The 12320-nt window shown below is 39.9% G+C and overlaps 1 protein-coding gene across 6 annotated transcripts in view; it reads left to right on the forward strand.

Annotated features, from left to right (window-relative positions):
- Positions 1–12320, forward strand: part of PTGER3 (prostaglandin E receptor 3) — a 239123-nt gene that overhangs the window by 79619 nt on the left and 147184 nt on the right. For 2 of the 6 annotated variants that reach the window (XM_061121617.1, XM_061121616.1), the window contains exon 3: positions 10282–10375. The exons of the other annotated variants lie outside the window; for them this stretch is intronic. In XM_061121617.1, coding sequence (XP_060977600.1) covers positions 10282–10353 — 72 coding nt within the window. In that variant the 3' untranslated portion in view covers positions 10354–10375. The remainder of the gene's footprint in view (positions 1–10281; positions 10376–12320) is intronic. 6 annotated transcript variants of the gene reach the window in all.

The raw sequence follows: 12320 nt of genomic DNA on the forward strand, positions 1-12320 counted from the left end.
ATATTAGGACCTTTTTTAACCATTCTAAATGTAGTAGCTTGCATCTACCAACCCCAAACTCCCTGTCTGCCGATCTCCTTCTCTCTCTCTAGTTTGGCAAACACAATTCTGTTTTCTATGTCTATGAGTCTGTTTCTGTTTTAGAATTCACTTTTTTTCTATACCATAGGCTGAATGTGGGATTTTATGAGGGTCGAGTTATAGCAGAGACTAGAGACACAGAAATCAGTTAGGAGACGAAAGAAGGTTGCAGTGACCCTGTGGGTAGGTAATTGAAGAGGAACTAAGATTCAATATGGTTAGGGAAGAAAGGATTTCTCAAATACATTAAAAATAAAAAAAACAAAAATCACTTAAATTTGGTGATAACAAGAATCACCTAAATTTGAATTGGAATTTTGAAATAAGTATTTGAGTAAAATGTCCTCCTAGTGAAAAGCAACTATTTATTTTTGTTGTTTTTTTTTTTGTTTGGAAAAGAGATTTAAATTTTCTTAGCAGTGGAAAACTGACTAATTGGCCATTTGGAAGTATAGTATCCAAAGATTTTATCAACTGCTATGGGAGAAACTATTACACTCTTCTCACAGAGAAGCAGTATGCAGTCAAAATTTCTCTGCCCTGAAATTTTCCCCATAAAAGGCTGGCCAGGCGCTCAGGGTATTGAGAAACTCCTGTACTTCATTTATATAATGTAGGCCAGATTTCGGAAGGGACAACTTTCCCCCTCACTTTTTCCCTTTATTGGTAGCATGAAGTAAAATTTCTGGGCTGAGGTACAACTTCAGTGTATTTCAACTTCTCAGAGTCTCCTGAGGAGCCAGCTGTGAAAGCAGATGAGCCGGGCACTGTCACAGGAGTGGGCGGGAGTAGATAGACTGGAGCAACTCGCTAGGTGTAGTCTGGAATGCTCCTCTCAGAAGGGGTTTTTAACATTTAGTCTTCCTTCCTGTATGAGGTTTTTGGCTACCAATTATCAGTTTGTAAGCCCCCGAATTGTGGCAAGGTCTTAGACTTCTTTGAGGTTCTGTCTCTCCCACTGCTGCCCAGCTCTAACTCAATCTTAGTCCCAAAATACCCATAATTGCAAACTGTACTTGTGCTTTTCTGACTCTTGTACAGAAAACCTCTGTCTTTGTTCAAGCTTCTCTTCCTCCTCTACCAGTTCTTCTTTTCACACGCTATACCTCTTAATGAAACCTCAGTCTCTCTTCCCAAAAATTCCCCCCTCTCTGAATTCTTCCATGGTGACTCAGCTGGGAAAGAATCTGCCTGCAATGTGGGAGACCTGGGTTCAATCCTTGAGCTGGGAAGACTATCTGGAGAAGGGAATGGCTACCTACTCCAGTATTCTGGCCTGGAGAATTCCGTGGACTTTTGGACATGGACATGATTGAGCGACTTTCACTTTCACTTCTGAATTTTTGGGGTTTCTACAATCTGTACTATTGTAAGGAAAAGTGTGAACTATAAGGTCTATTTTTAAAAAATATTTTGTTTTAGAAGGAGAAATAGGCAGAAAGTGTTTAAAAGATTAGTTTAAAACAGAAGCATTGAAGAGTCACGTGGCCAAGTTTCAGTGTCATAGTTTTGGACCGAAAAGCTGTGAAAACCCGGAAGATGAAGTTCTCCTGAGGAGAAGATGGTCAGACAGTAGAGTCTCAGTGTATTCCCAACTGCACAAAGGCTGATGGAGAACATGAGGACGTTTGTTAGAAAGAGAGGCACTGGGATACCTCTTTCATTTCTTTGAGAAGAAGGCAATGAAGAGAAAGAAAGCTTTCAAGAGTAAGAAGCAAAACTATTTCTTCTTCTTGATAGCATGGAATACAGGACCTGTAATAGAAATGATGCCTCTCATGGGGACCATAAAGTACGTAATGACAGTAGATAATGCTGCAGTGGTGTGCATTTTCTCAGAATGTTGCTGAAGTTTCCATGTCTTTATCTCTTATACAGAATAATTAACTGATTTCTGGGAGCAAGGTCCCAGTTCCTCGTCCTGGATGTAGCTAGTTCTAGACTTGAGCAAGTTACTTAACTTGTTGAGCTTCCGTTTTTTTGTCTATAAAATGGAAATAATATCCACCCATTTTCAGGCAGTCTGTGTAAAAACACATAGAAGTCATCCTTTTAAACATTCAATAGTAGTTAAGTTGCACTGTGGCAGGCTCTGATCTAGTCACTCGGAGTGCATCAGTGAACAAAAACGGAGAAAAATCTCTGTCCTTGTGGAACCACTGACTAGTATAACCAGCAAGGTCATATTTTAGTTTTCACTCCGCTCAGTTATCCACAAGGCAGGGCTTCCCTGGTGGCTCAGTGGTAAAGAATCTGCCTGGAATATGGGAGAACGGGGTTCGATCCTTGGGTCAGGACGATTCCCTAGAGAAGGAAATGGCAAGCTGCTCCAGTGTTCTCACCTTGGAAATCCCATGGACAGAGGAGCCTGGCGAGATACAGTCCATGGGGCTGCAAAGAGTCAGACACAACTGAGCCCCTGAGCAATCTCAGTTATCCGCATCTTTCTTTTTTGATAAAACAAGTGTTTGCTGAATAACTGTTATACTCTAGGAGTGTTTACAAGTGAATCAAATATTTAGATTGATTATTGAGGCTTCCGGTGGAACAGAAATAAGGAAGCTGAACTCCGGATAGGACTTTGCTGCAAACTAGCTCTGTGTTCTTGCCTGGAGAATCCCCATGGACAGAAGAGCCTGGTGACTACAGTCCATGGGGTTGCAAAGAGCCGTACACAGCCGAGCAACCAAGCACAGCAGAGTTCTGTAGCTATGAAAAATAACTCTGTCATGTGTTTCCTTTGCAACCTAAAACCATACATATGTTTCCTCCTAGAGTAGGTCAAATTCTGTCCCTACTGACGTATGTTTTACTTATTTTTTTGACCAGTTAACCCCTTTTACTTTTTTTATTTTTTTTTCAGTTAACCCCTTTTTAAACACCGTGAAATTACACGCTTTAGCGCAGCCCTCATCAGAATGATTTGTCCATTCCAAATTAGTGAAGTTTCATTATACTTGTATAAAAAGAGAGGGACAATCCTGTAATTATTATATCTTAGTATGTAGCATAGGTGTATCTAGCTCAAGTATTACAATAGCTGAGATGATGTGTCTGTGTGTGTAAGTTGCTAAGTGTCTCTTTGAGACCTCATGTACTATATAGCCCACAAGGCTCCTCTGTCCATCGTATTCAGGCAAGAACACTGGAGTGGGTTGCCATTCTCTTCTCCATGGGTTCATTCCAACCCAGGGATCAAACCCAGATCTCCTGGTTGCAGGCAGATTCTTTACTGTCTGAGCCACCAGGAAGTCCAGCAGAGACAGTAGTCAGAACAAAAGTTCCCAAGAGACTGCTAGTTTTACTGTCATATGGTTGAAATCCAGTGGATTGGAAACAGTGTGGGAGTGGAGAGTGTAGCTACCATATATTCTGGAACCAGACTGTCTGCATTGGAATCTAAGCTTTGCCTCTTAATTACGAGTGATCCTGGATAAGTTATGTAATCTCTCTGTGGCTCAGTTTCCTCATCTGTCAAGTGGAGATGACAGTAGTGCCAACTTCAAAGAATAAAATGAATGAGCACTTGTCAAATGTTCGGAATAGTGCCTGACAAAGCAAGATAACTTAACGATTTGGGGTTGTCATTGAGGAGGGAGTTGAAAGGAGAGGAAGTAAGTAGCAGATATATCATGTAGAGAAGCTGGTCATAAAGGGAGTGAGAAATTGGGCCACACTTAGAGAAAGAGGAAGGGGCAAGCAATCAAGAACAGGTGTTTGTGTGTATTTTATTTCCCAAGATAAGGGGAGCCTATGCATATTTGAAGCAGTGGGTTAGAGTCACTGAACAGAAAGATGGAAGAGGAGGGTTAGACATAGGGACAGTATGATCTATAATAAGATCACAGTTAGAGGTGTGTGCTTGCTAAGTTGCTTCAGTCGCATCCAACTCTGCAGCCCTTTGGACTGTAGCCTGCCAGGCTCCTCTGCGTATGGGATTCTCCAGGCAAGCATACTGGAATGGATTGCCATGTTCTCCTCCAGGGGATCCTCCCAATCCAGAAATCAAACCCTCATTTTTTACATCTACCTGCATTGGCTGGCCAGGTTCTTTACCATTAGTGCCACCTGGGAAACTCAGTTAGAGGTGATGGAAGGTAAATAATTATCAAATAGATTTCTCTGTGTTCCTCTGGAATTCAGTTAGCCTTTATAATATGCTACATACCTCACATTGAAATTTTGAAGACAGCTGATAAGACTATCTACCTCAGTTGTTAAGGAGCAAGCAGTGGATGGGGAGGAATTACTGAGTTGATGTGAAATAAGCAGAGGGAACTCTAGCAATGTGCTAAAGAGTAGTCTTGCCCTATGGTGTGGCTGGGTCATTCTGGAAGACTAACACAGACTAACACAATTTTCACTAGACAGAGGCAGCGTTGCTCCAGGAACACAGGCATCACGCATTCTCGGGCAAACCATAAGCAGCCAGAGGTCACCAACAAGCCATGGCAGCAGACCCAACAACTGGACTGTGTTCATGTGTCTAGAGTGACCACTTATAAATCAATCTCTTTACCACAGTTGCCATAAAAAATTAATTTGGTCCAAGAGTCAAATTCAAAATGAAGGTCAAGTTCACACACACACACACACACACACACACACACACACACACACACACACACACACACAGTCTTTTCTACCTTAACTGGAATCTTTTAAAAATTTTGTAATAAGGCTGAGTAAATAAAACTGCTTTAGCTGAAATCTTGGGTTTTATATTCAGAGAGAGCACCAGCTTTGCTAGCAGCTTCATATTGTACATATTTTTCAATTAGGGAAGAACACACAGAGCTGTAAGCTTAGCTGAAACAAGGAGTAAAGGACTTATTTTGAGCTGGGAGGTCTTTGGCAGCATTAAGGACAATGCCTTCGTGGCAGTAAGAGCTAAGATGTCTTAAAGAGGCCGACTAGCACTTATACGTTCTACACTCTCTGGAAAGCCTCCTGCATTGATGTGAATGAAAGTCAGTGTGTTAAAGGAGTAAAGCATTAAGTGGAATTAAACATAAAAGAGTTTGGCATTGCCTGACATTGGCATCAAATAGAATTAAATGTAAAAGTTAGTTAGGCATTGCCTGACATTAAGTGTTTCTATGTTTTCTCTCTTCCAGCCAAGGTAATTTCCTTTTAAGTATTGCTTCTCAACATAGATTAAGAAGTTTTATCCCTAGCTAAGGGGATTCCAGTAGCTCAGTCATTAAAGTATCTGCCTGCAGTGCAGGAGACCTGGGTTCGATCCCTGGGTTGGGAAGATCCCCTGGAGGAGGGAATGGCAACCCATTCTAGTATTCTTGCCTAGAAATACTATGGAGAGAAGGGCCTGGTGGGCTATAGTCCATGGCGTTGCAAGAGTCGAACACAACTTAGCAACTAAACCATCAAGGGGATTCCAGACACCTGTAGCAGGAGTGAAGAAGATTATTTTCAACAGGACACTCTGCTGAACAGAGCTCCCCAATCTATGCATATGGGCAGCCTCCTTCACTACCAGCTAAACTTAAAGAAGTGAAAGTGAAAGTCACTCAGTCATGTCTGACTCTTTATGACCCAGGCCAGAATACTGGAGCCTTTCCCTTCTCCAGGGGATCTTCCCAACCCAGGGATCGAACCCAGGTCTCCCACATTGCAGGCGGATTCTTTACCAGCTGAGCCACAGAGAAGCCCAAGAATACTGGAGTGGGTAGCCTATCCCTTCTCCAGCAGATCTTCCCAACACAGGAGTTGAACTGGGGTCTCCTGCATCGCAGGTGCATTCTTTACCAACTGAGCTGTCAAACTTAACTTGCCTAATACTTGCTTGGTAGAGTATCCCACATGACTATAGCCCTGCCCAGAAACTGTCAGATCCCATACACCAGTTCTATACCCATTCACAGCTTCTGCTTGTTTAGCTGCTAACTGTTTACACCTCTACCTTCAGAGGCTCACCCACAGGCAGAGCCAAAGCAGCGATGACTTATGGTTATGGAGTAGGAAAGCCCAAATCCCTTCTCGAGAGATGGGATAAGCTCTGAAGTGTAATTTAAACTCCAGAGTTTCCCAAAGGTTCATATGGAGATTGGAATTACTTAAAATCTCATCACATCATGGCTTCTTCTTCTCTGCCCTACTTCTCCACTCCTTTACTGTTTCTCCTGCGGGTACATCCTTAGTAAGTCACGTGCATACAAGTCCTTGGCTCAGGGTCTGCTTCTAGGAGTACTCAGCCCAAGATAGTCCTTAATACTCATTCATTCAGTCATTCAAAGAAGTGCACTGTTTAAGTGCTTTCATCCCAGTCCAGTGAGTTAGAATGATATAGAGTTGGGTGAAACATAATCATGGATATTCAGAACTATTATATGGGACATATAGAGACTACACATTTCTAAGCCAAAAGAAACTTAAAATATGAAAATAGCATCATACCTGATAAAGTGATTTCTACCTAGTAGGTTCTTATGTGTGCCAAAGATTTGCTTAGTCCTTGGCCTTATATTGTTGTCCATTGAGGAGAGCCAATTATTTGCTTATGTTTGTTCACAAACATTTTTGTAGACCCTCCTACGAATCAGAAAGTGATAAAGTGACACACTCATAAGTGTAATATAATGAGATAATTATAATCTCAAATAATGTATAATCTCAAATTATACAATGTATATAATTATATAATATATAATGTATAATCTCAAATAATGTATACAAGGTTATGGAAAAATGGTGGAAGAACTGATAGTTTTCCAAGAAAATGAAAGACTGGATCTTGGAGGGAAAATAGAATTGAATCTGGGCAGAAGTAGAAGCATTTTAGAAAGAGAATAACAAACTCCATAGTATTTAGGTGTGAAAAAGCATTGTCAGATCTCTAGAAGAGTGAGTGGTTTACAGAATTGAATCAATGGTCACATGAAGAGGAAAGGCAGGAAATAAACCCAGAGATGCAGGTTGGAACCACTCAGTGGTACACCTTAGGTACTTTAGAACTTTATCCTATAGCTATGGGGAACCTTCAAAGATATTTAGAATTTGCCAAGCTTTGCCTTAGAAACCTTATGAAGAATGTGTTAGAGAAAACAAAGACTCTAGTCAGAAATACCAGTTAGTTAAAAGGCTGTTACTAGGTTAAATCAGATATAATTTCCAACGTCCAGCTTTTTTATTTTTTAATTGGAAGATAGTTGCCTTACAATGTTGTGTTGGTTTCTTCCATACAACAGTGCAAGTCAGTCATAATTGTATTTATTTCCCTCCATCTTGAGCCTCCCTCACCCCTCCCATTCCACCCCTCTAGGTCATCACAGGATACCAGGCTGGGCTCCCTGTGTTATATAGCAGCTTCCCACTAGGTTACAATGGAATATTACTCAGCCATAAAAAGAAATGAATTTGAGTCAGTTGTAGTGAGGTGGATGAACCTAGAGCCTATTATAAAGAGTGAAATAAGTCAGAAAGAGAAAATCAAATATCCAACAATTTTTAACCCAAAGAAAATGTGAATTTCATATATTTCAAGTTGATACACTAACCAAGAAGAATGAGGATGAGAATTTGAACAATGACACAAAGACTGGAAAGAAAGGGTGAAATAAAAGAGATGCATAGGAGAGAAAGTTGTCATGAAAGGCAAGGGCAGAGTAAGCCACAGAATTAGGCATGAGAGTGAAGCAAAATTTTCTAATGCAAATGATGGAGTGAATCGTCGAAAATATCTGTAAGAGAGATAGGGTTCACCAGAGGAGTAGTTTAGAGAGTGGCACAGGGAACCATACCATGCTTCAGAATTCTTGGCTCTTCACATATTATTCACCTTGCAGTAAACAGTTTCTTCTTTTCCTGCTACTTGACATTAGACAGGCATGTGATACCCAAATTCCTAAAGTTGTTATTATTGTTCAGTCACTCAGTCACGTCTGACTCTTTGCGACCCCATGGACTGCAGCAAGCCGGGCCTCCCTGTCCTTCACCAACTCCTGGAGCTTGCTCAAATTCATGTCCATTGAGTTGGTGATGCCATCCAACCATCTCATCCTCTATGATCTCCTTCTCCTCCTGTCTTTAATCTTGCCCAGCATCAGGTTCTTTTCTAATGATTCGGTTCTTCACATCAGGTGGCCAGAGTACTGGAGCTTCAGCTTTAGCATCAGTCCTTCCAACCCTATTCAGGGTTGATTTCCTTTAGGATGGACTGGTTTGATCTCCTTGCAGTCCAAGGGGCTCTCAAGAGTCTTCTCTAATACCACAGTTCAGAAGCATCAACTCTTAGATGCTCAGCCTTCTTTATGGTTCAACTCTTCACATCCATACATGACTACTACATAGCTTTGACTGGGCAGACCTTTGTTGGCAAAGTAATGTCTCTGCTTTTTAATAGCTGTCTATGTTGGTCATAGCTTTTCTTCCAAGGAGCAACCGTCATTTAATTTCATTACTTCAGTCACCGTCTGCAGTGATTTTGGAGCCAACCAATAATGCAACTCTAAGTGTATTTATTTAGTTAAAACAGGCCTGGAAAAGAGAACCTAAGCAACATGACAGCAGAAAAAGAAACCTAGTTGTCCTCTAGAGAAGGGACCCCATCTAACCAGATGGCTCTTTACCATATAAAGGGTCTTCTCATACAGGGGCTCACAGGGGATTCTGAAAGTCTCAGAGAATGAATAGGAAAGCCTATTTTGTTTTTCTTTTCTACTCTGACCTTAACTCTAATCACTCTTTCAGAACCACAATGTTTCTATAAAAAGTGCCAACTAAACTTTTCCTGTTTGCACTGAAATAGATATTGGCTAACCCAACATAATTTTCTGTTGCAAGGAAGACGTGACATTTTATTGTCCTTCAAATAACACTGCCTTCCTAAAACAGAAATTATCTATTTGCTAACGCAATCAAGAACTGGAGAATTACATGTCTGTCTGGACATCTTCTGTAATGTCACGCCACTTGGGATGGGCACGCTATTTAAGATGATCTTTTGATGATACTTTTGAGAGAAAAAGAACTCTAGGAATCTGATAAAAAAAGACTAAGGATACATTGAATTAAGTTTCTTTAACAATTTCTTATAAGAATTTCATTTCATTCTCCTAGTTCTTGTAAGAGAATTGCTAAGAAATATATTAAAAGGAAATACTTTTCAAGTATATTTTTTATATTTTTCAACTTGGTTGAAATATGTATAGTTCAATATTTTATTGCATCAAATGAATTTAAGCTATTATTTGGAGATGTTGTGGAGGGATGGGCCACAGGGCAAATTATACTGCATTGTTCTTTCAGGCCCCAAATATATTTATTGACCATCACCTATGTGACAAGCAGTGTGGTAGCTGCTGGAGACACAGTGATATGCAAAACCAGGCATGGTTCCTGGTTTCATAAAACTTGTGACCTAGAGATAACAACACACATTAAACAAATAATCTTACATATTACAAACACATATATTACAATCACACATATTACATACACACATTACAAACTATAGTGAATTCTTGAAAAGAAAATAGTGGATATCACATAGTGGGGAACCAGTGCTAGTCAACAGGGTATATTCTCTGAGGAAGTGGTTTTCAGAGTTGAGACCTGAAGAACAAGAATTAGTCAGCGAGGTGATGAAGGGTTGAAAGAGCACTCCAGGTAGGGAAAGCTTCAAGCACAAAGGCCCTGAAGGAGCAGGAGGATGACCCTGTTTGTGGTGTTTGTAGATAGCTAGTGTGACCTGAGCACACAGCAGCAAAAAAGTTCAAAAGAGAGCTAAAGTTGCAGCTAGAGGCCAAATCAGACAGACAAGGTTAAGAACTTCGGTCTTTACCCAGAGAGCAACAGGAAGTCACTGAAAGCTGGAGATGGGCAGAATTAGATTTACCTGCAAAGATCCTTTGAAGTCAACGACCTTTTATTCAGCATGTAACAAATGCTCTAATAACTGCCCTAGGGCTCCTGAAGTAATCGTAGTCCTGGTTTCTGATCTCAAGTAATGTCTGATGTGGATGTGTGGGGAGAAACAGGGTGGGTCAAAGCACAGGAGGCAGCAGTGAGACAATCTTGGGGAGATCATATCTATAACGTCTTCATTTATGGAGTCAGAGCTGACGTGAGTTGATGTATGGATTGTGGTTCTGCTCTCCTTTGAAAATGTTCAGGGAAGTGTCATCTGAAGAAAGGAGTCATAATCAATAATTCTGTCCCCTGAAACCCTCTGTCTGTTCACAGATAAGGCACCACACAAACAACTCTGCATCCAGTTCCACCTCTTTTTACCCCACCAGTGCTCCTCAGCCTTGATGTGGAGTGGCCACCTGGAAAGGTGAGATGGAGAACTGTCTGAACTGACAGCAGTAGCTCTCCCCCAACGCTCTGCTCTGACTGGAGTTCAGGTTACCAAGGCAGAATGTCTCTAAGAATTAAAATGCAAACTAAGCACGCAGGTCTGATGAAGGAGGACTCCATTCCCCAGAGGAGCTGTTGTTGTTTTTACAACTTCATTTACATTTCCTCTAACTGAGAACTTTCTGAGACTGGCTCCAGGCTGCTCTTGGAACTGACTAACTCTTGCGTAGTGAAGAGTCTGCGTGTCTGCTCTTTTCATAGTAAGAGCAGTCTCCCAGGAGAAGTTTTAATTTAAAAAAAAATTGAAGTACAGTTGATTTACATTGTCATATTATTTTCAGGTTACAGTGCAGTGATTCAGTTATACATATATACATGTGTGTGTGTGTGTGTGTATATATATTTATTCTTTTTCAGATTCTTTTCCCCTATAGGTTATTATAAAATACTGAATATGGTTCCTCGTACTATACAATAGATCCTTGTGACTAGTTGCTCAGTATTGTCCAACTCTTTGAGGCCATTGAACCATAGCCTGCCAGGTTCCTCTGTCCATGGGATTTTTCAGGCACAAATACTGGAGTGGGTTCCCATTTCCTTCTCCAGGGAATCTTCCTGACCCAGGAAATCGAGCCCATATCTCCTGTCTCCTGCCTTTGTAAGTGGATTCTTTACCCGCTGAGTCGCCTCTTTTGTATACAATAGTATGTATATGTTAATCCCATCCTTCCAGAAATATTTTAAAGCTAAGTGACCCTTGTTTTATTTAGACACCAGAACTTGGCATGTTCACCATATGATTAACACACTCTTACTTGCTCTTTCTATTAGATCTGCTTTGTATAAAACATATATTTCAGTGAATGAACATTATAGAAAGCAGAACATTATGCCAAATGTGATGCACGTTTAGTCGGATTAAATTTCAAACATTAGTTTCCTCCCTCAAACATTTCCTTTGACTATTTCTGCTAGTGACTATAGGGTTAATTGAATGGTCTTCTGTGTATTATCGCATTGTGTGATCGTTTTTGTTTTAATGAGAGAACTTAAAAAGTTTTAATTTATTTTCAAAGACTATTCAAATAAGTTGAACTCTTCATTTTTAATGGAAAGTCTGCATGTTCACCTTATTTCATTCCCTGGGTACAGCTAGGTACCATAACTCCAGTATAAGTTGTTATAACAGATGTGGACATTCAAACAGCTCAATTTCTTTAAATATTTGTTCTCCCATGGTTGAGGTAACTGAGAAATAATCACTTCTGTTCTTCAGGGCAAGATTTAAATGTGTTTTGAATAAATACTTTGCAACAATACCCAAAGGATAAGAAAAAGCTGGCTGCTTCTGGAACACACCTCAAAAAGTCACAGAGCCAGTAAAGTTTTTACTTGACTCACCTTTACGGTCCTCTATCCTTGCCTTAGATATCTGCATGTAATACACATATTCTGAGCAGTTTTATTATAAACACAGATCCCTTGGAAAATAAAAAAAGGGAAAAGAATCAAGATACCCAATTTCCATTTGGTAGGTTCATACTAATCCCATTTTCAATTTTTTAAAGTAAATCTTATTGTACTTACCCTCTTTAACATAAATAAGCCAAGCTGTCTATAGAAACTTTGGAAAATAGAGAACATTTAAAAAGCAAGGCAGTTTACTAAAACTTACTTTCACTACTCAAGAAAAGCCCACCATCATTTTAATGGATTTCTTTCTCATTATTTCCCCTTGCATTTTCCTTAATTTTCTTTTATATACCTATGATAATATATACTCATTATTGCATCTTGTTTATTCATTTAACATAAAATAAGCATTCCACAGATTATTTACAAATTATTTTAAAGTAATTTTAATATTTATATAATGGTCTATTAAAAGGATACACCATAGTTTATTTAATCATAATCTGTGA

This window comes from Dama dama, chromosome 20 (assembly GCF_033118175.1).
Source record: "Dama dama isolate Ldn47 chromosome 20, ASM3311817v1, whole genome shotgun sequence".
NCBI classification, from domain to species: domain Eukaryota; kingdom Metazoa; phylum Chordata; class Mammalia; order Artiodactyla; family Cervidae; genus Dama; species Dama dama.